Source organism: Sardina pilchardus, chromosome 11 (assembly GCF_963854185.1).
Source record: "Sardina pilchardus chromosome 11, fSarPil1.1, whole genome shotgun sequence".
Taxonomy (NCBI): domain Eukaryota; kingdom Metazoa; phylum Chordata; class Actinopteri; order Clupeiformes; family Clupeidae; genus Sardina; species Sardina pilchardus.
The window spans coordinates 16,810,998-16,837,698 of NC_085004.1; the positions used below are offsets into that span (position 1 = coordinate 16,810,998).

The 26,701-nt window shown below is 44.9% G+C and overlaps 1 protein-coding gene across 2 annotated transcripts; it reads left to right on the forward strand.

The window, feature by feature from the left end:
- Window positions 1-14,482: 14,482 nt before the first annotated feature.
- On the forward strand, window positions 14,483-26,482 carry LOC134095159 (semaphorin-7A-like). 2 transcript variants are annotated; one of them, XM_062548544.1, is made up of 14 exons: window positions 14,483-14,611; window positions 15,222-15,373; window positions 15,617-15,652; window positions 15,918-16,019; window positions 16,154-16,223; window positions 16,514-16,609; window positions 16,945-17,087; window positions 17,739-17,917; window positions 18,230-18,335; window positions 18,664-18,862; window positions 21,258-21,373; window positions 21,840-22,003; window positions 23,268-23,317; window positions 24,081-26,482. In XM_062548544.1, the coding sequence occupies exons 1-14, from the start codon at window positions 14,515-14,517 to the stop codon at window positions 24,416-24,418; spliced, it is 1,848 nt and encodes a 615-aa protein (XP_062404528.1). In that variant the 5' UTR covers window positions 14,483-14,514; the 3' UTR covers window positions 24,419-26,482. The 2 variants fall into 2 exon arrangements, with proteins under 2 accessions (XP_062404528.1, XP_062404529.1); XM_062548545.1 differs by having other exon boundaries at window positions 21,855-22,003.
- The last annotated feature ends 219 nt before the right edge of the window (window positions 26,483-26,701 follow it).

Genomic DNA, 26,701 nt, shown 5'->3' on the forward strand with positions numbered 1-26,701 from the left:
TCCACCTGACCTCGAGCACACATCTCTTTCCAGTGCACCTGCCCCGACTCTGGACCCTCGTAGCCAATCAGAACGCGACCAAGCACGCTGCTTTTTGTGTAAAGCCGACCCTGCCAAAAATAAGCGAGTGTGATTGATTAAGTAAATAATGCACACAGTGATGCCAGAAAAAAACAATAATTAAAAAGACAACAGTAATTTATAACACGTAAAAAAATTGCCATGTCACCTGCATGACGATGAACTCCAGGACGAGTGGTAGCTTGATGATGTCACCAGGGGGCAGGTCAAACAAGAAGGGTGCGTTCCAAACTGCATTGTGCCCCGCCGCACCTTTCGTCTCCTTGGTAGCGATCACTTTAGCACTTTGTCGCAGATTGATAACCACATAGTGATCTGTGAAGGACATGGAAAAGGGAGAAAGCTATAGATAGAAAGCCATGTATAAAGATAAGTTATGTAGACTTAGTCTACGTGGACACTTAGTCTTATTCACAGTTATTTACAGAACAGATAGCCAACATAAGTAAAGCTATAAGTAAGTATTCTGTTCCTAAATGGACTTCAGTCATGAAAATCTTCACAGTATAACTACACAATGCAAACTGGAAACCACCACCACTGCTACTTCTAGTTACAATGACTCTCATTGATATAGCATGTTTACAGCACTAGTCTAGGTCCTCTACAGGACAAACCCTGAGCAAATGAGAGAATTGAATGCTGAATGAGATCAGATGAGTAGAGTACAGACCAGTTTGAATACAGAGTTTTGTATAAATCTCAGCCACTGAGTGCAGTCTCTACTTTTCCTAGTCTGGCTATCACCATACTAAGCTCAATCTTTTAAGATTGAACATTAGTATGGGGAGTCTGTGCGTTATTTCTACTGCACGAGAGGCGTGCTTTCTCGGAGGAGGGGCGCGGCTGTCGAGCTCTATTGGCATCGTTCCGTACGCTTGGATAAATCCTTCAACCAATCAGACCAACGATCCGATGCCTCTTTTGGATAAGCTAGTTTGTGATTGGAGCCAAAGGTTCTGGCAGGGAACAGAGGAGATAGGTGCGCAGGTTTCCAGTCTGAGCTGCCGGGAGAAATCCAAATTCGCCAAATTCTATCTTCTTCTTTTCTAATGGCCTTCCTACTAAATAAATATACTTTTCCACTACTAGAGCACAGACCAATCCCAAATTATATATACAATAATGTATATTTGTATATCATTTATCTGTGTGCCATACAGCTGTAGGCCGATGTGACCCTCAGGGGTAGATAGAGTGTTTTGAATGGAACTGAATTGAATTGACCCCCTCAAGGTTTCCTCTGCTGTACCTGGTGCTCCTGGCATGCGCGTGAGCTTGGCCAGGTTCTCCGCCTTGCGCACCATGACCTTGATGCGGTGGGCCACCGTCTGGTACTGGAGCAGGACGAAGAGCTGACCGAGGGCCCGAGGGGCACAGACGGACATCCGCCGACCGCCCAGGGTCTCCTGAGAACTCACACTCTGAGGAGAGGAGAGGAGAGGAGTGGAGAAGAGGAGGAGTAGAGAGGACAGGAGGAGAGAGGAGATGAGTGGAGGAGTGGAGTGGAGAGGTAAGGAGAGGAGAGGAGAGGAGAAGAGAAGAGAAGAGAGGAGAAGAGAGGAGAGGAGAGGAGAGGAGAGGAGAGGAGAGGAGAGGAGAGGAGGGGAAAGAAACAGAGTAACAATGTTATTATGATCCTTATTAGGCGTGTAGTGAAGCAAGAGAGCAGTTAATGCCACCCGCGTCAAATTCGGGTCTCTGGGGGGCCAAACCAGCAGGTTGACTGCTGATCCAAAGAGCCAGGCTCACTGTGTGACTATCAGAGCGCACCCTCAGCTGCACTATAAGTCCTGACTTAAGCCCTACATTCATATTAGCAATTTTATCTGGAAGAACATAATGCTTGTTTGTGCTTTTGCCCTGTAGTTGTTGACATTTTGTTGATCTTTTCTAGAGAAGCGTTCTGTTATTCTGTCTTTCACTTCTCCTCTTTGTTCTTACGAAACTGTCCGAGTAAATGAGGTGCGGTTGAACGTCATTCTCACAAAAAAAGTATTTACTTTACATTTACAGGCACCCATGGCAGTGTCATTTCAGAGCAGTGTGACGCAGCAGTGTTTGGAAAAGGGGATTTTCATTTCATTATCACTCTCTGTTTGTTTTCACAGTAAATTACTGCACAGCAAATAGAGTGGTACAGTCATTCCCCTCTAGTCTAAATTCCACACGTTGGGAGTTCTCAGCGACAGCTCCAGCAACGCAGCAGCGCCTCAGATTGTATAATCACACACAAGAAAAGTACAGCCGCCTACAGTTTCTAAGCAGCTATCAATCTCCTACTTGGCTTTTTAATCGCTAATGTTCATTTCTTATCTTCCATGGGTTTTTTTTTCAAAGCTTCAAAGGCCTGCGTGTGAGTGTTGGTGGGATCAAGCAGGCGGTTGAGTGAGTTCTGAGCAGGCTGGAGGTTTGGGGGTTGGGGAGGGGGTGTTGTTGCGTAATGGCCCTTGTCTTGGGTTTAGGCCTGGCGTTCTCCTGTGCGTGACTCAGGCTTGTGGGTCTTCAGCACGATTCAGGCTGAGGCGGTGATGCAACCGCTGCCCACCGAACGCACGCGGCACAAAGCAGGGCGTCAGGGTTTTGGAGGGTTACCTCCAAGCCAGTCAGCCAGTTCAGATCCACCATCTTTGCTGGATTTGACTCCTTGCTCACTGGTGCCCAGTTTTTAAAGGGACACTTCACCGATTAGCATTAAGCTTTGTATCTTTAGAAAAGCAGTCATGTTTTTGAGTGGTCGTGCATCATTCCCTCTGTTTGCCTTGAGATGGGAGAAATAGGCTACGGATTTCATCGTTGGACTTCCTGCTTTCAATAATGTAAAAAAATCCGTATTTCTCCCATCTCAAGGCAAACTGAGGGAATGATGCACGACCATTCAAAGACACGACTGCTTTTCTAAAAATACAATGCTAATCGGTGAAGTGTCCCTTTAAACAATCAATCACTGGCTGACCCAAAAGCTTGTTGTATATGTGGTTGGTGAAAGGGAGGTGGTGCTGGGAGGATCAGCCCATTTGCAATGACAGCATAATTTGTGGCCGTCGGTAATGTGGCACCTAATTACTGCCTAATTGACTTGTTTGTGGAAGTGAGCACATTCGGGTCGAAGTTAGTACATTTTTACAGATGGTGGCAACCGACTGACCATATTTCAGCTTAACTTAATCAGCCACTGACATGAGCAGGGCTGCAACTTCCTCCCTCTCTCCTATAGCACCTCCATGATCCAGAGGGGCATGAAGAACCCCCCGTAGCTCATACTGGAGAGTGGGGGCATACACGTGGCACAAAGCATGGCTGGCTAGCAGGACATCCTGGGGAGGTGGGAGTGATCTCAGGTGGAAGGGTCCGTGCTACTCCTGCTTTATGATGACATAGTTCATAGATCATTGCTCCTGTCCAATAACAATGACGCGCTCGTGGTGAAGCAGGTGGCGACTGTCCCCAGTGGACTTCCTCTTCCCCAATAGTGACCGCTGGTGGAGTTACATCACAGAAGGGGCATCGCGTGGAGACACATGGCACTGTGGTCATCTCTTTGTCTTAGCGCTTCTTACATCACACAAGCACGTTTGACTGCTCAGACACATGGAGTGTGAGAGTGTTACGTAAGAGTATCAATCATCGTTCGTACACATGCACTCACACGTGCAAACACGGAGGTGCATCCATGTACACATCCTGCCGGCAGACACATCCCAGGAATCAGTCCACTCCCAGAGCCTTACCGACAGCTTGCACTAACTCCATACGAGCACCCAACTGTCCCATAGCACTGAATGCTCTCCGTCCAAGCTGAACCGTTAAATATGCGACGCAATGCGCAACGCATCAAGTTTCTCATTCAATATAGCAAAACAACAGTCAGAGTGCGGTGTAAGTAAATGGAGGCAGACAGTCTGTACGCCTACAGAGGAAAGGACATTTACAGCTTTATAGGAAGCAGTATATTTTAACATGCCATGAGTTTATGCATTTCCTTATGCTTAAGTGATGTGGTTTCACCACATAATGGCTTACATGTGTGTTAGTTAATAGTAATTATGATTGATGTTCATTCTCTGTGCATTCCACTTTCAGGATGTCATCGTGTTCCCCTGCATGTTAGCATTTGTCTCTGTCGTCATTTTAAGTCTATGTAATTGGCTGCAGTTTTAGCAACTCTGTCCATCATTATTACCCACTGTGCTGTGTGCATGTAAGACCTTCTACATCTACAGCCATTTTGAGCAGATAGTCTGAGGCTTGTGTTGTTCAACGAACATGGTGTTTGCTAAAGAGAAGCTATTGACTTGTCAGGTCAACTTCACTGCACTCGGCCATCATATGAAAACACTGCAACCTTCAATTTCCTCAAGTTGGAGGCATTGATGTTAGTGTTGTTAGTTGTTGATGGTAAAGGTGGTTCAAGTTAAAGTACTGCTCTGCATGAAATCATAACGTTGTAACTTCTCAGTTAAAAAAAAGTTGTGAATCTTTCCCTGGTTCACACCTTGGTGCCCTTGACATTTTCTTCCTTATGTGTCAGAAACCAAGCCCTGACAGTGAATGATGGCTTGTCGTCAGGGCAGGACCCTTACTCATACCCGCTGCAGATTTTTAATGTCAGGCGCCTCGGAATGCCAGGACAAGCCCTGCTGTATAAAGAGACACGACCCATCTCTGGCTGTCACCAGTAATCTCCCGAGGGCTGAACCCTCTGCAGCATTCTCTCTCTCTCTCTCTCTCTCTCTCTCTCTCTTTCTCGCTCTCTATCTCTCTCTCTCTATCTTTGGTTTTCCTCATATCTCTGACTCTGGCTGTCAAATGAATATTGCACTTGACATTTTCTGTAAGAAACACATTATACTGCCAGAGGAACATCACAATGAAAAAGCCAACGCGGATGATAAATGTTGATGAGCAAAAGACTAAATGAAAACAAGAAATGAAGACTAAAAAGAGCATAAGACTGAACAGGGATCAGCACCTCCCTCTCTCAGGGCCCCGCTCAGATCTATATTGAAACAAACATAAACGTTAAGGGCGTGATGAAATTAGTGGCCTTGCCAGAGCAATTCTCTCCATCTCCTTATAGAAGCCTCCAACTTAATCCATCTCTGCCTCTCTCTTTCTTTCCCTCCCTCTCTCTCTCTCTCTCTTTCCCTCCCTCTCTCTCTCTCTCTCTTCCTCAATCTCTCTCCCTCTCCTCATCCTCAGATGTATGCCATCATGCAGAGGAACTACTCCAGGAAGACGTGATGTCTACCCGATGCCCGCTCCCTCGTCTCCGCCAGCACCCACTCGGTGGCGACAGCCTCGTTCGCGTGCCCTCTGGCGCTACCTCCCCGCTCTCCGCAGAGGGCACAGACCGGGCGGGCTGCCAAGGCAACACACACACACACACACACACACACAGAGAACATGTTTACGCTCCTCATCGCCGGCCCCTGCTACTCCACGGCTGCCGCCGTCGTCACTGCTCTTGTGAAGTGGAAAAAGAAACACTGGGCCTGGACGCGGCTGCTCAGCTGCGCTTATCGCCCATTAGCGCTCGTGTCCACTCACGCTGGGCAGATATGATTAGGGGTATTTATAGTGCGCAGCGGGGTGGGGGTGTGTGGGGGGGGGGGAGTTGTTGAGGAAACTGTTGAAGAAAGTGGCGTGTAAAGGAATGTGCTGAGATAGTGTTGGCTAAAGTAGGTGAAGGTGATGCTTAGACACAGCGTGATTTACAACTTTACAGCAGTGCTCATTTGGATCCTGTTCAACCTTCTCTTGGCTCTCAATCGCTCTCTATCTCCTGTTCTCTCTCTCTCTCTCTTCTCTGTCTGTCTCTCTCACTCTCTCTCTCTCTCTCTGTCTGTCTCTATCTCAGCTCTTCATTTTATAGGCACAGTTTTGGAGTGTCCTCATGGCTGGCACGGTCTACTGCTAGACTGCCAAGATGCAGTATTCAGCCCATGGAGCTGGATTTGCGCTAAAACTGTCAGACTGTGAATGGCCACACACCTTATTTTCCTCTGCACAAAGATAAACAGACAGAACGACAGACAGATACACATACACACACAATCAGCCATCATTTCCCAGTACATACAGAGAAACTGACAGACAGAGCTGCACACACACAAACACACACACAGACACACACACACACACACACACACACACACACCGTCATCCTTTCCCAGACAAAGAAAGACACTATGCAGACTACTATGCAGAGAGACAGACAGACACACACACACACACACACACACACACATAAACACACACATACACGCACAAACACATACACACACACACACACACAAACACACAAACACACAGACTTACACAGACAGACAGACAGACAGACAGACAGACAGACAGACAGACAGACACTCACACACTCACACAGACACACACACACACACACACACACACACACACTCAGGCCTACCTTTCTGAGCCTCCTCTTGACCAGCTCCATCTGCCTGGTGCAGGTGATGGTGGTGTCGGGCTCCCAGTCCAGCTCGGCGCAGGGCAGCTCCAGCTCGGCCATCGGCGCCTCCCGCAGGCCGGAGAAGTCCCTGCAGAAGGCGGCCAGCCTCAGCGTGGCGCCCCGCAGCGCGTCCACGTGGCCCACGTCCAGCTGGAAGCTCTGGCTCTGGAACTCGGGGCTGAGGCTGCGGCGGCGGGTGGAGGCCTGCACGGCCGCGGGGTGGAGCGGCGGGAGGCTGGCGCGGACAATCACCCCGCCGAGGCGCCGCGACGCCCCGCTGAGGCCCAGCACGGTCAGCGAGAGCACGCCGGACGAGGGCGAGAAGTGGAGGGTGAAGTGGAGCAAGGGAGCGGGCTTGGAGGCGACGGCGGGGGGCCCCAGGGCGAAGGCGGGCGCGGAGCCGGAGGAGTCGACGCTGGAGGAGGACGCCGAGCCGTAGGTGAGCTGCTGCTGCTGCTGCGGCGAGGCGGAGAGGGCGGAGGAGGAGGAGGCCGGGGACGCGGGGAAGGTCAGCCGGCTGGACTCGCCCGAGGGGAAGGTGCCGTCGGCGGCCACCGAGCAGCGGCGCTCCAGGGCCCGCTTGGTGCGCGACACCAGGCCCAGCTTGGGGATGGAGGGCAGGGAGGCGCGGCCGTGGGAGATGGAGGTGGAGGAGGAGGGGGACGGGGACGGGGAGGGGGAGCGGAGCGGGGAGCAGGGGGCCGCCGGGGAGCTGAGGCGCCGCAGCGGGAAGCAGGAGGCGCGGGCCAAGGCGGAGGCGGAGGAGGAGGAGGAGGAGGAGTCGCGGAGATCAGAGGAGGAGCGGGGCCGCGGGGCCAAGCCCTGGACGAGGAGCCCGTCCTCCGAGGGAGGGGAGGCGCTGGCGGCCGAGGGCGACGGGGAGAGCGCGGGGAAGTCCAGCACGTCCCCCTCCAGCTCCTCGTACTGCTGGCGGATGGGGAGCACGCCGATGGAGGGCCAGGCGCTCGGGGCCACGGTGGCGGTGGCGGTGGGGTCAGAGGTCAAGGGCGGGAGCGCCAAGGCCGCCTCTTTGTCGAGGAGGCGGGATCTGCGGCGGCGCCAGCAGAGAAAGCAGCCGAGCACCAGGAAGAAGCAGAGGATGGCCAGGCCCACGGCCAGCAGGATCTGGACATGTACTGGAACACACATGCATACCACACACACACACACACACACACACACACACACACAGACACATGTCAGACATATAGACACATATCAAGTAGTACACATACAGAACCATATTAAAAATACCTATAGTTCTACAAAAAATAAATATATACAGTACAGTATAAACAAACAACATTATAGTGTAACCTAGGACAAAATATCATTAGAGGAGAACAAGGGGTTCAATAATTGTTTAGTGGAGTAATCCAATTAGTGTTCCATCAGGAGCGTTCACCAGCATGCTTTTGAGTTAACATCCCAGTCAAACGATCTTCCTCCACCTCTCCATCACGTTTTCCCTACATCTCACTATACGCAAGGAGAGGGCCGGTTTGTCTTGCTCAAATGAACGGCTACAACCCTCCTGGGACTCTCATCATCCATTATCTGATTACGGGGCACAGGAAATGTCCCGAGGTCTTAATCATGCCCAACCAGCCCCTCTCCGACACCGTGACAGCTTTGATCCACAGCAGAGCAGTCCAGCCACTGCAGGCTGTCTGTGCACTGTCTGCCTCACCTCCCACTGCATACAACAACAAGCCTATGTGTGCATTTCCCAGGGATGTAGTCGGAATCAGAATGGAATTATAGCCTGTTTGGTGTGTGTTTGACACCTATCCAAGGCACCTTGAAGAGCAAATATTGCATATACTGCAGTGATCATACATTCTAGAGGGATATGGTGTGATTTTTTTTCCTGTACATTCATCATTCAATAACCCAGAATGGATTTGAGGGAATTTGAGGGGGAAGGATGTAGTCATATATTTCAATACAGACTATTAAAGTGAATAATATTGTCAGTGAATTATAATTATGATTAATTATCAAAAAGCTAAGCAGAAGAGAACGCCTATCAGATTAAATCATGTTCCCTGACCAACCATTTGCCAAACAGACCTGCCAACAGGTAGCTTTGGTGCTCTTCCAACTTGAGAGGGAAATTAGCAACAATCCTCACAACCTAAACCCGAATAAGTTCGAGGTTGTATACAAGAATAAAACACTGAGAAAATTAAACATGCAGGACATGGAAACGATTATCTGTCTCTACTAGTAACGGCAATGATTTAGACGTTAAGAAATGCAATAAAATGCCGGTATTCCATCTTCTATCATACTGCGACAAAATAAAGCGTAATTTTCACTATCGCCAGCCAACTAATACAAAGTAAGGAAGACATTCTTACCATCCATTTGCAACGGCATCTTTCCAATGCAGCCCACAAGATATCGGATAATGAAAGTCAGGAATTGCAATTGTTCAATTGTTCTCAAAGCATTCCATCTATCCCGTCTGCATAGTATCCAGCGCAGTAGAGTCGCCGTTCTCAGCGTGTTGACTCACCGCCGTCCACACTTCCAGCCAATGAGAGAGAGGGAGTTCTGCATGGTCACACGCAGTGTGCAAGTGATGCATTATGCGCTAGGTTTAATAGGTGCTTGATCTTACAGCAACTGCAGTAATTACAAGAAATTAGAGGACATTATCTAGGTCTTTAGGAAACTCTCATCAACATAAGGTATTTTCTGACGTCCTATAGACCAAACAATCAGTTGAAAAAGTAATTAACAGATTAACCAACAGTGGACATAATCGTTGCCTGTGATGCATAAAAATGCTTGAGTGTAAGGTGCAATCAATGCTCTACAGTATTTTTGCCTTTCGCAAATGTGTCCATCTTTTCAATCTATTCTCTCTCTCTCACACACACACACACACACACACACACACACACACACACTTACAATTTTTTTCCCTTCCAGACTTGAAATGAGAGCATATGTGGAGAAACACTGAATCGTGCCTTACTATTACACTGCATGCAACCTGCCCACACACCACGCATTACAGCCAGTCATCCTCATTATCTCATCTACCCTGCACCTGACACAATAAGAGAGTGTGTGAGTATGGTTGTGCACACACACACACACACACACACACACACACACACACACACACACACACACACACTACACATCACACACCCACACACACACACACACACAATACACACACACACACACTACACATCACACACCCACCCACACACACACACACACAATACACACTACATCACACACACACACACACACACACACACACACACACACACACACACACACACACACACACTTGCACATGTGCATGGAATCTCTATCCCTCCATTTCTTTATTCACAGAGAGAGAGAGAGAGAGAGAGAGAGAGAGAGAGAGAGATCCAGCTTTCCTTTGACTGCCTCAGTATAGCAGTACACATACACCAACAATGCATTGCCACACTCTCTGATTCAATCTCTGTCTTTGAATCTCAGAAGGTATCCTAGCAGATGCTTTATACTGTATGTTGATGAAAAAGCCTCACACACAAACAAAACAAAATGTGTGAATGCATTTTTAAAATAACAGTAAATCCAACTCCAAGGTTGGAATTACATTAACAAAATATTCTCACACACACACACACACACACACACACACACACACACACACACACACACACACACACACACACACACACACACACAGATCAGCTTTCCTTTGACTGCCTCGCTGAAAAAAATATAGCAAATACACATACACCAACAATGCATTGTCACCCTCTCTGAGTCACTGTCTTTGAAGCTCAGCAGGTATTCTGGCAGATGCTTTATAACATGCTGATTAGGGGTGTAAAAAATAACCGATACACATCGATATTCGTTTTTAACCTGTAAAAGACGACTACATCGATGCATCAAGCCTCGTTTCGAATTTTTCATGACATGAATCGGTTATTGTTTCGATTTAAAAGAAACAAATCGGTTCACATTCGCAAACGTTTCTGACTTGACCGTCTCTTATGAAATACTCGATTTCCTGGCCTGGTGCGTGGCTGTGTGCATCCCAATTTTGATTTGAGAACAATGACAGCCTCTCATTGGTCAAAGATGGCATAGCCTATCACGTTCGTCTATCCATTCCAACGAAACGTGCCCTGGACGTGCCTGAAGGAATGAGATGCTAGTCTTCCTCAGAAAAGATTTCTGACAACTCCGAACCTATATTCAACGCGCCGGCGAAACTTAAATCCAAAGTTTGGAAGTCGTTTGGCTTTTTCAAAAGAGAAGGTCTCTTTATATGGCTCTGGTTCTATCTCTCCCCTTGTCAAGCGGGCATATCCCAGGATTCTGATTAACTTTAACTTTGAAAGATCGCTACTTTTATAGCCTACATGGCATCCAACTAGCTACAATCCACCTCCGTCATATGCTACAATGTTACTATGGTTCTGCACGTCTGTATTTCAGCTTGGATGCAACGTGACAGTTCATTTAAACTTCGCAACGAGTTTGGCGAATTAATATTCAAGTGTGATACGGGAACTACTTCAAAGGTAGCAGGTTATACGAAGTTAATGGCCACCCCATCAGCCAATCAGAGAAGAGAATTCCATTGTTGAGGGAGATAAGCAGAGAATCATTTATTCTTTTACATGAGAAAAGGCCAAGGGCAAAGCACGGCTTTATTTTCTTTTGTAACGACACCTCTTTGGTCTTTAATTTTTTTATGCAACATATACAGAGATATGTGTTTCTTCTGTTTATTTCTTTATGGTGTCCTCAGTGTGTGCCATTACTAAAATATTATATGAAAAACCTCACCTTTTCACAATAAAATGTTTTGTCATGTTCATACATCAAGTTGTTTGTCCTATTGATAACCATTAACTTGATCATGTAAAATGTGCACAATTGTAAAGTGAATGTGCACAATGAAAAATAACTTTCAGAATGCTTTTGATTATTGAACCGCATCGAATTGCATCGAATCGCATCGAATTGAATCGTACCGAATCGTTTGCTATTAACATGTATCTTTTTTTGAATCGTATCGTGACAATGTATCTAGATGCGAATCGTATCGTCTTTCACTTGAGAGATTCACACCCCTAATGCTGATGCATTACAATAGCCTCACACGCAATCAAAACAAATTAAATATGAGAAGAATACATTTTTAAAATAACAATAAATGCAACTCCAAGGTTGGAATTACATAAAAGAAAGATATTCTTTTTAGTCAGGCAATCATCTTTTTCTCCCATATCTATTTCCAATCCCATGCCTTTTTTTCTGAGGACAAACGGAGGATCTTCTATTTTAAGAGCCATATCGCTTCAGGCCACAACCACATCTTTCGTCTTTGTCTTAGGCCACGCTTGCCTGATTCTGTTCAATTTATGGCAGAATAGTCAACCGTTTGTGTGTGTGTGCGTGTGTGTGTGTGTGTGTGTGTGTGTGTGTGTGTGTGTGTGTCTGAGTGCATGTAAGTGTGTGTTTGTGTGAGTGTAATAGAGAGAGCCATCTATCTGTCTGGATGTGTCAGCTTGGCGCTCAGTCTCGTGTTTGTGCTGTGTGTTCATGTGTGTTCACGTGCTCATGCCTCCTTTTCCCGCTCCACAGTAAGGGAAAGCGAGCCAATTAAATCGGCATCGTCATGCACAGATTGCCTGTGTCTGCAGCGTTGCTGCCACAACAGCCAGATGGTTCTCAGAATCCTCCCAAGCATCATGCAAATGTCTCAATCCCCACAGACTTTAAAGTTCTGCTTAATGTCCAGTTCAAGTAGATGTAAAGAAACGAGAGAGGAAAGGGGGGGAAATGACAGCGAAAGACACACAGAGAGAAAAGAAGGTGAAAGACACAAAACACATAGTGCACAGCCTTGCTTTCCAGACTTGTTAAGACTTCTTTAGTCTGACTTAAACAAGGTCTTTTTTCTGGCTTATGTCACCGTAACTGCTCATAATTGGCATGTTGAAGTTCACCAGATCAATACGTTGAACAGCACAGTGAGCAATGGTAATTCAAAACATTGGATGGCAAAAACTCATCACATCCTGCATGGCTATAAACGCCACTGTATCATGTGAGAAAGAGAGAGAGAAACTCCAGTCTTTGTGAGGAGCTCAGGGTCTGTGCATGGAGGGAGAAAAATGTAAGTAAATGGGCCCTGTGTTCTGCAACCAATCAGAACAGGGTGCATGGCGCCTAACCAATCATGGCATGGAACTGCCTGCTGATTATATGTCAAGGGGGAGATGCTCTGGGGTGGATGATGGGAATATAGTTCTTTTAGTCACCGTTTCAAACCTATTTACTTCCTTTAAGAGATGTTCAAATACTCAACAGTTACAGAACACCACCACCCCTCATATCATCAAACTCAAAAAGGAATGGAATGAAACGTGAGGTGTGGTTCAGTTATTTGGTTAATCAATTTAATGGTAAATGGCACAACATTCAGCTTATTCTAGGCACCCTTGAGGCCAAACTGACGGCAGGTTTGGTGCCAGCATAGGCTAAACCGCTGATGAGCTACGGGCTCATTTTCTCTTTGGCATCCTCAACTCTGACTTTGTCAGCACATTACAGAGAATCACTTCTGAAAATTAAAATGCCAATCAATAGTTTGGGTCATACTTTCTCTCTCTCTGAGTATTCTTTCCCATTGGCCTAAAAGGTCCATTCCATTTTAGTGTGTGATTTTGTTAAAGCAGCACTAAAGAGTTTTTTGTACTTTAGAATATTGTTTCCAAAATCATTTCAGTGGTTCATCAACTCGTCACAGGGTGAATGTCACTTCTGCATTCGCTTCACAGCCCTCTATCAGCTATAACCACACAATGTAAGTTTACCCGATCGGGTAGCGGATCTGTAGTTCGATGGAATGAGACATAAGAAACTACAAATTTGACTTGCTTCAGATGTTGCAATACACCATACTTTCATAAAATCACGCAACATACTCTACCTTGTCTGTGGACATTGCTATTTGCAAAGCCAGTGCTACATACATGGAAGCGCGGCAGCGTAAAAGTGCTTTAGAGTTGCTTTAAGGAAACACAAACTGCTAGAAATTAAAAGCCAAGTAAAAGAAGAAAAAAAAGAAACCCAGCCATTATTAGATTTTGGGTGTATCAGTTTAGGCTATGTTAAGTTGTCAAGTTGTGTTATTTATTTAGTTATATAAACCACACTCACAACCAGTGGCTCGGTTTTGTTGACATTTGTAATGAGTCAGTCTGAAGTGTGAATAATGATCAGACATGACAGGTAAAGATAGGCCTATCTATCTCCTATGTACAGGCTAAAGGTTACTCTGTATAAATGTAACACAACAAAACATATTGAATTTGACACCATGGTCTCATTTTGTATCCAAACAGTCCCTCAAGACCATCATCCCTAACATTCAGCCCGGTAGGCCTATCTTTTCTTTTGCTGAGTTACAGTTGTAGCCTATAGTATGATACTGTTGCCATCTAGTGGACCTTTGTGAAAAAAGAGGGTAGGGCGAAACGTCATTGCAGCCTCTGACAAATATTTTTTAACTGGCTGTCTTCGCTTTCCAATCTGCATACACACCTTGCACTCGCGGGATGACTGACTCTCTTCAATTCATCATATCCCATTAGGAAATTACTCATGCCGTTTTGCCACACTCTTTGGCAATAAACAATCGCCCATTCCATTGATCTTCACAATGTTGCTCAATAAAGGGTTAGGCTACGACATGACATGATTACAGTATGTCAAGTTGAGGAACAGTTTCTCACTCCGGATATGGCCAATTCCCTAGAAACCACCTGTCGTAGGCTACTAACTGTTTAAGTAGTCGCTTCTTTGTCGTTACGCAATCACACTACGCAATCATACTATCGGCTTCTCAGCCACATAACACATGTACAGCACTGAAAACACACCATTACACACGACACTTCGCTGAGGCTACTCATTGGAATATGGGACACATTGGTTTTGTAATTATTTTTCTCGTCGGCGTCGCATGTAACTTAGGACATGGGTCACATAAAGCTAGATTTAAACTGACAGAAAATGGTAAGCGTATTTTGTTTTAACACATTGAGATGTTTTTGGTAGGGAATATATAGGGATTGTGGTCGTTGAGCTTAGCTGGCTTCTGATATTGTTCTTCGTACAGTAACTGCCAGCAGTGGATGTTAGTCTGAGTGAAGCGTTGTCTGACGATTATGTTGCTCGCACAGAAATAGGCCTACATTTAAAAAACAAACAAGTAAAAAAAAAAAAAAAAAACGTGTAGTTTAGTTTTTCTTATAAAGAATAGTATCATTCAAGTTCCTGCACAATAGAATACCCCATTCTGTATTTCTTTACTGACAACTTTCTGAAGTGCAATGCAGTAACCTTAATGTCCAAAATTGCACTTCTGCAGTAAATAGCTATTAACCTAGAACGATTGTGTTTTTTCAAGTCCAAAATAATGCATTAGGCTACCTGTCTAATAACTGCACATGATTCCTTCAAAACCGTTTTGACATAAACTTGAAGTAAACTTGAAGAAGTGCCGTTAGGCTATTTTAGTAAGGGATATGTGGGCAATATTGATATCTCCATCTACAGTAGCATCCATTCTTCAAAACGAAGTTGTTGGAACGAATTATCACACATTGTTTTATGATACTTTCAGCCTTGGCTTTTTCACGGAGTAGCCTACATGAACAAAATGAGGCAAGGAGCATGAAACTATTTGAAGGGGGCGATGGAGAAGTGTACTTTGGAGGTGGACAACATTTATCCCGTCTCAGTTTCCAGGCGAACCATAACCAGTCCCTAGCTATGGTAAAGGATCTTCGTGTGTTTGAGCAAATATAACATACTGTACTATGCACTGGATGATTAATCTGTTAGTGTTAGTCTGTTAGTTAGTCTGTGACATGGTGAAACTGTTAGTGGTTGGCATGGAGACTTTTGCCAAACTTGTAGCAAAATGTGTGTGTTTTTATTTTTTAATTTACAGAGTCAAATGGTAAATATGAGCTGTTTTTTGCTATAATTTGTTGGTTTTCTCTTTTGTCTGTGTAGGAGCCTGTGAAGTTGTGCATACAGGAGCTGGGTTCAGTAAGTGCCTTTGGTTAATGTTTCTCACAGTAGTTAGCTATTGCTTGGTTTTTCTAATGAAAACCAAATCAAATACAGTATGAACACCACACAGACACTCTCAGGAGGGGGAAAAACTTGTATGTCACAGTTATGGAGAACTCAGTGACACACATTCACATGACAGTGACAGTGACAGCAACTCCAATCCACCTAACCTACTATTTGTACTGAGCAAGCTAAACCATTTTAGTGATCGATTGTATATGTATCTGTTTCTTGTCAGCAAAAGAAGTGTGGTAACATCACTGTGATGCAACCTGGGAGAAATGGATACCCTCTGTATGTGTGTACGGCTGATGGGGACCACACAAGCTGCTGTTTCAGGGTTAGGATGTCCTCTATGGACCTACATATTATAATAATTGCGGAAGGGTTTACCTGCAGTTTGACCTAAGTGTGTGTGTGTGTGTGTGTGTGTGTGTGTGTGTGTGTGTGTGTGTGTGTGTGTGTGTGTTACAGGCAGCGAATGGCTCATCATCAGACTGTATACGTGATTATATCAGAGGAGGAGAGCCGGCGCTGCTCACTGGTAATTCAGCCCTCTTCAGACCCATGTCATTTTCATGATCTACTTCAAGAGCAAGAGTCAGCTCTCGGCTCTCCATTTATTCTGATACCATATAGCATGAATGTGGTTATTGTTGTTATTTCCTTGTGTGTGTATGTGTGTGTGTGTGTGTGTGTGTGTGTGTGTGTGTGTGTGTGTGTGTGCGTGCGTGTGTGTGTGTGTGTGTGTGTGTGTGTGCAGGCAGGGTGCGGGTGTCTGTGTGTTTTATGTGTGTGTGGCATGGTAAGCAGCTCTGTATATCCTGTTTACAGGAGATGCCCTCTACACTACACATTCGGGCTTGGGTTACAGAGATGGAGTATACAGGACCTGCAAGAACAAACCTCTCATGCCCTCGATTCAAGCAGGTGAGACCCCCAAATTCATGCCTTCGAACCAGGCAAACCCCAAACTGCTCTCTGTGGCGTCTATGGCCTACTGGTTAGGGAATCAGACTTGTGAAGTTGTGACCGAAGGGTACAACTTATCTTAACTCTCTGTGGTCTCTTGGCACACTGAAGACAGTGGGTCAGTTTATCCATATCCATGCCATGGAAAGAGATAGAAAGCCAGCCTAGGTTTGCCAGCACCTTAGGAAAGAGACGTGAAGAGAAGTAAATTGTTTTCTTTGGGGGTTTTTTTAACCAAAAGAAAAAAGCATAAAAATGTGGAATTGTTAGGATTTATAATTCTGTCCCCACAGATCAAAGGTATGTGAAGATTGTACAAGGAAGAAATGAGGAGAATCCATTGCAAGACAAGCTGTATGCATTCTACACAGAGAGGAGTAATGACCAGAGCCCAGATTCTGACCTGTTCACCCCACGTGTCTCTCAGATCTGTAAGGTGAGCACTTCCAGCATGGACCAATTGTACAAAATCCTTATTTTTCACTCTGACTTCAACGCTGTTGTGTTGAAAAGCGCTTTTGTACACCTCTTTGGTGGGGACAGGTGCGTTGGAATAGGCAAAGGTAACCAGTTATACTTTATAGAGAAAATCCCGCACAACGAACTTTCGGTCATACAGTACACCTTCCTCCGGCGTCCTGTTGTTACGTTAGTCATCAGGGATTCCACACACGCACACAGCTCTATCTCCTTGCTCTAATCGCTACCCTTTTATACCCCTGTCTGTAACATTATGGTACTTAAAGATTATCTCTATCACTTTTTCCAGTTTAAGGTTCATTAAGGCTTTTTAAAATGATTAGTGTGCTTCAGCCCCTCCCTGGGTTCAGTTCTTCTGAATGGCCCGGGACTTGCTGCTGATTCTGTGGTCCTTCTCCTTGAGCATCAACTAGCTAGAGCGCGAGTGTTACAGTGCACAATTCATTGCACAAAATCCCCACAAAAATGGGTTATGATTATAAACCACAAACACGTTTAATTAAAAGGCTGTGCACAGAACTGCCCGTCTCGTGCATATGAGGAACTGAAGAGCATGGTTTTGCAGACTGTGTGAGATTCATCGGAGATGTCTGCTGTTTTTCTACAGGCTGATCTCGGAGGTTCCAAGGACACCCTGCAGTTCCAGTGGACGTCCCAGCTGAGCAGCCGGCTGTCCTGTGGGGACCCCAGCAGGAAGCTGTTCTACACCGAGCTGCTGGACGTGGCCGTGCTGCCGTCCGAGGACGGAGGAGACGACCGCGTCTACGGGCTCTTCAAAAACGGCTGGTACGCTACGCTGAGGGATGTTGCGTCATCCACCCCTTAAGCACAATATGTTACCAGTGAAGTTGCTTCATGTCAGATTCGGAAGAACTGGCAAAACAGGTTAAGCTGCAGGTTGGAGCAACATTAGCAACATTTGCATGCTGAAATGCATTTGCTATAGAGAAGCCATTCATTGGCTTATGTTGTCTAACTTTCTTTTTCTTGACTTGTTGTGGATATTTTGATATGAGACTGGGATTATAAATGCACATATTTTGTGTGTGTGTGTGTGTGTGTGTGTGTGTGTGTGTGTGTGTTTGTGTGTGTGTGTAGGGAAATCAGGGCTGTGTGTGTTTACACCATGAGAGACATCAGCCAGGTCTTCTCTACCTCTGCCCTCTCAATACCTGCCGACTCTCTGAAAGAACAGCCCGGTCAGGTAGGACAGTTTCAACACAAACGTAGTGGAATAAAAAGTTTAATAACCACACAGAGTCACCATACCATGCCTACATATTCAGTGTCTTGCAGTATTGTAAAAGGGCACAGTAATTGTACTAGATTGTGAAGAAGAGTTTGAACATCACTGGACTCTGTTATCATGCTGTGTTATCATAATGCAATCTTAACAGCAATGCCCTGCCTCCTGTTTTGAAAAGCTTGACTGTTAAACCATTACATTTTTCACCACACCTATCTGCTGATGTACTGTATAGATACGATTGTACTTGAGGCCCAACGTTTATCCATTCCTCATTTCTAACCAGTGTGTCCAGGACAGTAGGAAGCTGTCTCCAGATTTGCTCAAGTACATGAAGAACAGTCCAGAGATGGTGGATTGGGTGAGGCCCATAGGAGACAGCACACCCCTGTTGGTCAGTCACCGCCACTACAGCCACATCCAGGTGGACCGTGTTGGAGGGACAGGGGGACAGAAGGTTCACAACGTCCTACTGCTGTCCATGGGTAGGGCACTGCAAATATGACTCAGTTACTTTTAGAGAGTGTTTCGTTCTTGTGCTGTTGATCATGGGTTATAGGACTCGTAACACTTTCATGTCTCATGCTTTCACAATTACAAATGGGATTTTTACACAGTCAGACTCCGGCAGTGAGGTTATCAAGGTTCATCTACTTGCTTAGTCATTCCCTCCTCTTCATCTTCATCCCAGGTCACTATCATTCATCCCACACTCTTCCTCTGTCCTTGGCTGGTCAGTAGCTAGCTGGTGCTTGTCCTTCCCTCTGAGCTGACCTCTTTTCAAGGTTCTTTCCCATTCAGAGAGAGTTGTCCCGGACCCTCGATTCTGTTTCCGTTGTGTTTGCTTTTAAGGGCTCTTTGGCCTTCAGAGGGCCCAAGGCTCTGTGAAGTTGTTAAATTCAGCTGAACTGAAAGCAAATTTTCAGCTTGCTTTATCACGGGCCCCCATCACTTCCTCTCAACTCAGTCTGTCAGTTTTTCTTTCCTCTTCCTGCCTTGTGATAACACTTCAAAAAAATAACATCTTGAGTAACTTCCCACTGCGCACTTTCATTTCTTATCCAAAAAGCTTTGGTCCACATCCACATCTTTGTGGCCTAAAATAACAATTTGTATGGTCAGCGTGGTCTCACACTGAGGTGTTTATTTTGTGTGTCCTATAGCCTACTGAGCTTTTCACCTTCAGCTATTGAAAATTTAGCGACAGAAAGACTCAGGGCCACAGGTGTGGCGCAGGTGGCTGGGGCACCTGCACCGTAAGCTGGTGACCTGGGGTCAATTCCCGTCCCGTGGTGCTTTCCGGATCCCACCCTGACTCTCTCTCTCACTCGCTTCCTGTCATTCTCATAAAAGGTATATAAAAGGCATAAAAGGTCCAAAAAATATCCTTAAAAAAGAAAGACTCAGTCAGTATCTTTTTACTTTACTTACTAGCAGACGCTTCTATCCTGGACCTACTTGGGGTTAAGTGCCTTGCTCAAAGCAACAGCGGAGGCCAGAACAGGAACTTTTCAGGCCACTACATGCTAGCCCTTGATTACGTAAACCCAGCCCGATCTGACTGCCGGCAATTGGATTTCGCCCTGCAGCTCAGGCTGGAAACCTCCACATTTATCTCTCCTGCCTCCATTTCGCTTTAGCTGGAACCAAACAAAAACTGGCTTATCCACCAGGCTCACCCGGATCATTGGTCTGATTGGTTGAAGCCAATCCAAGTGTACACAGTCATTTGAACTATGCTCATTTATCACACCTCTTGTGCACTGAATATACAGTGCAGACTCCCCAGAACTCCCAAAAGGAGCCTAGCTCCTTAATCACTACACCACCACGCCTCAGTGTTCAATTGTCCATGACAGAATCTGATTACTTATTTATTTATCACTTACTACCATCAGTTGGCCAACTGTTTGAACACACCCTCTTATTCAGAAATGAAAGATTATAGCCGTCCTCCTGTGATTTGAGGAAGAGTGGTGAAACGGGCACAGCAACATGAGATCAGCAGAATCCCTTGTGAGCATGTGCTGGGGAGGGAAGTCTCCTTAGTCTTGTGATCGCCCAGCTGAGATAGCAGCTCTACAAAACATGGCTGTCTCGAGTCTTGTGCATGACAGCATCAGATGTCAACATCACCGGGCGGCTCTAAGAGGAAGATGCCAGAGGAAAATGCCAAGTTTCAGTATTTCTACTGAGAGTCTCGTGTCAAGTCTGTAGGTCACTAGTTCACTTCCGTTTAAATCCCTCCAGCGAAACTAAACTTTCCAAGTACTATTGAGTTCTTTGTGATGCATTATTATTAATTCATTTAGCAGACATTTTTCATCCAAAGGGAATTAGATATGTTAATTCTATTACAAGGGACTACATTGCCCCTGGAGCAACCCAAGTGCCCTGCTCAAGGGCACAACGATGGAAGCCGAGAATTGAACCCACAACTTTTTTTTGCTACAGCATACTAGCCCGCACTGCAAAAATGTCATTAATCTTATATCAACACATCTAGTTGTTCCAGTATAATGAACAGGTGCCTGAGCAGAGTCATTAATAAAGCCAATGTAGCCTGGTGATTGGTCAGGGGTAATGAATGAATGAATGACGTAGTATTAAGTATACCTGGCAGAACTACGCTGCAGTTACGCAGGCACTACATTACAGTTATCTGGATCAATCAGAAAGCATTGGACCTCCACCCCCACCCCTTGGTTCTCAACACTTTATTTCATTTTCACTTGGACCTGGACCTGAAGAACATTCCATGTACAGTATATCGTTTCTGAAAACAGCAGTAATGTAACCAGATCATGAAAGCGTGACTTAACAACTTATGTGGTGTTTTTTGTCTTACACCCTCTGTGTTTGTTTGTTTTTTTCCCATAGAGAGTGGTGCAGTTCACAAAGTCCTAGAGAACACCTCTAAACCTTTCATCATTGCGGAGTATCATCCATTCAAACATGGAATGCCCATCCAGAGCATGCTGCTACACAGTTCTGAGGTGAGTCCTCCACAGTCTATCCCAGCATGCTTTATTTACCTCCGCTAAGGAGGTATATGTTTTCATCGGGGACCGGCGTTTGTTTTTTTGTTTGTCTGTCTGTTTGTTTGTCTGTTAGCAAGATAACTCAAAAAGTAATGGATGGATTTTGATGAGATTTTCAAGGAAGGTCAGACATGACCCAAGGAAGAAACCATTTTGGGACTGATCCGTAATTCTGTCGGGATTCCAGAGGCATTTATGTATTTAGCTTAGTGGTGTAATGGCATGGTATGGCCACGTGGTGGCGATCTGAATAGTTTCGGTTCAAATGTATGACAACCTAGGAAGAACAATGCAGGCGGAGGTAGCTGCACTCTCGTTGTATGCTGCTTTTCTAGTTGTATGTGTGTTTGCTTCTCTCAAGCTCTATTCAATGCAATCTCTGTGGTGAGTATAGACACATTATTTACAACCCATTTTGTAGGGTGTTTTGCAGAAGAAACTCTACGTGAGCTCCAGTGGTGAGGTGGTTCAGATTGACCTGAGGAACTGCAGAATGTACGGGAACCAGTGTGCGGACTGTGTCTTAGCAAGAGACCCCTACTGTGGCTGGGACAGCAGCCTTAAGAAATGTGCACCTCATTCAAAGTATGTGTTCTTGCTCTCTCTCTTTCTCACTTTCACTCCCTTTCTCTGATCCTTTCCTGCCTTTGTCTCTCAGGGAGTTTCCCCTAAAGCGGTTATTTTTTCGCACAACCCTGAAACCCTTAAAGCTGAACTTTGCAGGGTTTTTTTTTTCTTAATTTGCTAATCATTGGAGTAGCTATTTGACTTATTTCGGGTTGAATGACAGCTGTCTCGTTTCCCCCTAGCGCCTCTGAGTGGAAAAAAACATGCATGCAAGTTTTGTGCCACCACTTCCGGCACTTCCTAACAGAAAGTCTCCAGCCTTGCAATCATGCTCATGAAAAGGCAGACTGACCGATTGAGGAGTTTTGTAAAATATACAGTACACGCTAAAACTGTAGGGGAAGCTCTGCAGAGAAATCTGCAAGCATAAAACGAGCGAAAACGAAAAGCGAAAGCGAAACCGGCGATGAAGTCGCCAATCCTGCAAAGTTTCCCTTTTAAAAAGACAACCTGGTACCGTTAAATGGGACACAACAGACTATAACATGATGCAGTGCATTAATGTGTATGATAGGCGCTTTGTTCTACTCTACTTTTATGGCTTCTTATTACATTCACTTGAAATGTAAACTAGTATGTAAGAGAACTTAGAATGTATGTTGTCACATCTTCCTTAGACTGTGTGACTTCATACCTTCTTCAGCTAGTGCAGAAACAGAAACACACAGACCACACACACATACAAATTCACTCAGACCTTACGCACAGACCACATACACACATGCAAATTCATTAACACCTAACACAGACCACATACACACGTGCAAATTCACTCACACCCAACACACACACACCACACACATACGTGCACATTCACTCACACATTCTACACACACACGTGCAAGTTCACACACACCTAACACAGAGACCACACACACACGTGCAAATTCACACGGTAGTTGCACTTGTTTTTTTCCCCAATAACCTATAGCTTTATGCAACACCTCTAGGTTCATTTCTGCACATCAACACACACATATAGTAATGCAGCAAAGTCAGACACATTTAAGTGCAAGCACAAAATACAGCCATCATGTGACATGTAAGATACATGGACATTGCACCTTCCTGTCTGTGTTTTATTCCTCTTTCCTTTACTTTACTTTGTGTTACCTTTTTTCCAAAGATGTAGCTCCTTATGTACTTCTTTGAGAGAGTGCATATTATTACATATTGTTGTCATTTGTATAAAATTTAAATTAATTTCATTGTCTTTTCACAGAGACACTATTCAGGACATTGAAGATGGAAATGTCCATAAATGCGCAGAGAGTAAGTCTTTGTCTTCCTCCCACACATGCACACACACTGATACGCTCAGACAACCCCCTCCACACACACAGACCTTTGTCTTGAACACAACTCCCATGGAAGGGCTGAATGGGCTCCTATGGGTCATGGAATTTCTGGAATATCATGGAATTTTGGAAAGTCAATTCCAGACATGGAAAGTCGGAACATTTTATAATTTCTGGGGTAAAGTAGCCTGACGGGCCAGACCCACACCAAGACACCTTTTTTGCCAGGGAAAGGTTGTTTTTTATTTATTTGGTTTTTTTAAAGTATATTGTTTGGCCTTTTTGCCTTTACTGTTATAGGACAGTGAAGAGGTAGACAGGAGTGGGAGAGAGAGATATGGGGTGGGATCGGGACATGACCGCAGGCCAGATTCGAACCTGGGTCCCCATGGGCACTCGGACTTGGACCCGTACATGGTATGAGTGCTGTAGCCTGCTGCGCCACAGCGCCCCCAAGTTGTGGAATTTTACATTTAATTCAGAATGAAAACCCTGTGGGGATGAAACAACCTGCTGTTCACACTTCACAGTACACCCCATACAGTGCAGTCTGTTCTGCCCTTTGAATTGGCCATTTGTGGTGTTCATACGGCAAACAAATTACACTACTGTAACTGTCTTTAGAGGGTGTAACCATCTGATGTGTGTGTGTGTGTACTTGTTTTCATTTACATCTGTGTCTGTCAAAAAGAAAACACATTTATACTGGATTTTGCTCCTCTTCTTCCCGAGCATAGGTGGACGAAATAAGACTGCTGAGACTGTTGCCATCGCCGAGTCCTCCAGACACTACCTGGCCTGCCCCATTCACTCCCACCATGCCAAGTACCGCTGGCTGAAGGATAGGGTGGAGAGAAGGCAGTCGCTCGAGGACGACAAGCTGGACCAGTTAGTGCTGCTGATAGATGGTATGGAGTCTGCAGACGAGGGCCGGTACGAGTGTGAGGCCCAGGAGGGAGAGTACATGAAGACAGTGGTCGCCTACCAGCTGAAGATGACCAGTGGGGCAGCAGGACTGAAGAGCTCTCCTCTGGCTGTGGTCTTGCTGGCGGTTTTATTTTATTCTCTGTGGTAGCAGCACACCAGGGAAGCTTTGACGGACAGACGGCAGGTTTTACTGCTGCAGTGCAAGCCAAAGATCTATGTTTCATTTATGAGATTTACCTGAGCAAAGGTATAGACCTCTGAAGTTCGCCAACAAAAAGGATCCAAAGCTGCCATCTTTGCCCATATAAGGAAATCCGGGTGTTAATTGAAGCTAACTGCCTATGGAAAGTTGCATTGTAAGTTAGCTCTGGGGTAGCAAAGATCAAAGTGTGCCGTCTTCACCTACCGAAGATCACAGTATCCACTCGAAGGCAGAGGACAAAACTTTGTTGTGCAAAACGTCTGCATTTCCAATTTCTTTGCCCCCGCGAGAGTTTAACAGGTGCGATAATTGAAAATCCCCATGTTATTTTCCCATAGGCAAAGATGGAAGCTTTTTTGTAGGCGAACTTCAGAGGTCTATCCATGGGTTTCATCAGGTCCCACAGGTGTATAAAATCAAGTACCTTGATTATCTATGCAGACTGTATGGTGCTTGATTAATACACCTGTGGAAAGGGACCTGATGAAACCCATTAATTCTTTAGGGTGATGATACATGGGGCAAATTGTTTAGCAACATTTCTGGACAACCGCATAACCAGCTCCATGTTTTCTGATACTGATTAGGTGATCATGAATATTTGCCTACTGATGAGTCGAGTTCTCCAGAAAAGTGAAGCCTAGTATCAATGGCAACTTGCCAGAGCACTACTCAGGAACATTGGCCTGCAACATTGCTCATGAAGTTGCCTTGCGTTTCATCAGATGTAATAATGAGGCAGGTCCTCATATGAAGGATTCTGCTGTACAGCAACACATTCTGGTTCTTTTTCTTTAAAATAATGGCTTGAAACTCATTTTGATGATACACAGACTTATAATAATAGGCAGAACTGTGTCTGGACACAGTGCGTCATGGACACCTGATATTGATCTAACTTCGTGGCGGCGGACAGACCTTGATGACCATTTTCAACTGCACATACCTGTACATACTGTACATATCTGTCTGTATTGTTCATATACTGCATATCCATATTTATTTTTCCTTTAATAATGTTACTGTGAATATGCTGCAGATATCTTTACTCTAAACCATGCCACTACCTTAACTGTATACTTCTGTCACACCACACTGTACAGTATGTCCTTTACTGTTTACCAAAGATTCTAGAACAGAGCAAGATGGATCAGTTGCGTCAAAAGAATGAAGTACAGGACAGGGCGCCATTTTGGTAAGCTCAGCAACATTTCAGACACAGTTCCAATCATATAAACCCACCTCAACAGCGGTTTTTGCCGTTGCCAGCTGTTTTTGTTTTGTTTTGTTACTCGGTAATGATCTGGCCGTGTGAAAGGCACGATTTATTACTTTTCGGCTTACCAAAATGGCGCCCATGGAGCGTTAGAATGTACTTCAAAAAATCCAACGTATTCTCCGGCCAGTGATCCATCTTGCTCTGTTCTAGAATCTTTGCTGTTTACACTCCACTACCTGTCTCCACTGTTCACATTTGTCTGCAATGTAATCGAATCTACCTTAATTTCCCAACTATTAGCCATGGCTTATCCTTTGATTTTGCTAAATTTCTTCAGCTATGAGGTTAATACATGGGACCCTTAATATGGTATTAATATGACTTTGTTTCTTGATCTGTTGCATAAAACAGTCCCCTTATACACAGTGTCACTAATACAGTGATCCCTCGCTATATCACGGTTATCTTTTCGCGGCCTCGCTGTTTCACAGATTTTTTTCTAGTGTTTTTTTTTTTTTTTTTTGCAGCGCATTGAGTTCTGCGCCCTGATTGGCTAATTGACTGTAGAATTGATCTCAATTGTCAATGACCTGATGAAACCCATGAATATCTTATACAGATAGGTCCTATGCCTTATGCAGGGGTGGCGAACCACACGCGGAAGCCACATGTAGGGCTCACAGCTGCTAAAATATGTTTTCACTTCTCCTTAAACTTAAAGAGTGTTTATTTTTTATTATTATTATTAAATATATATATATATATTTCTGATAAATCACAATGGATTTCATTATTTGACAGTACTCCCAATTATTAAATTAAAATCATTTTACAGACATGTGATGGAAAACACAGGAAACATAAGCAGACACATTTGTTTCATTAGCCAGGTTTAATGACAAATCAAGCACAAATCGAGGAACACAGGACATTCAAAAGGAGGATTTGTCGTTTTGTAGCATAACGTGTCTAACCAAAATAACACAGTGGAAAATGTGTTCTGCATGAAG

Bases quoted from the DNA above. Each gene is read 5' to 3' on its own strand.
- LOC134095159 (XM_062548544.1), top strand. From the start codon at position 14,515: ATGGGACACATTGGTTTTGTAATTATTTTTCTCGTCGGCGTCGCATGT. The intron at 21,374-21,839 runs GTGAGTCCTCCA...CCCATTTTGTAG, and splicing joins TGCTGCTACACAGTTCTGAG to GGTGTTTTGCAGAAGAAACT. The intron at 22,004-23,267 runs GTATGTGTTCTT...GTCTTTTCACAG, and splicing joins AAATGTGCACCTCATTCAAA to AGACACTATTCAGGACATTG.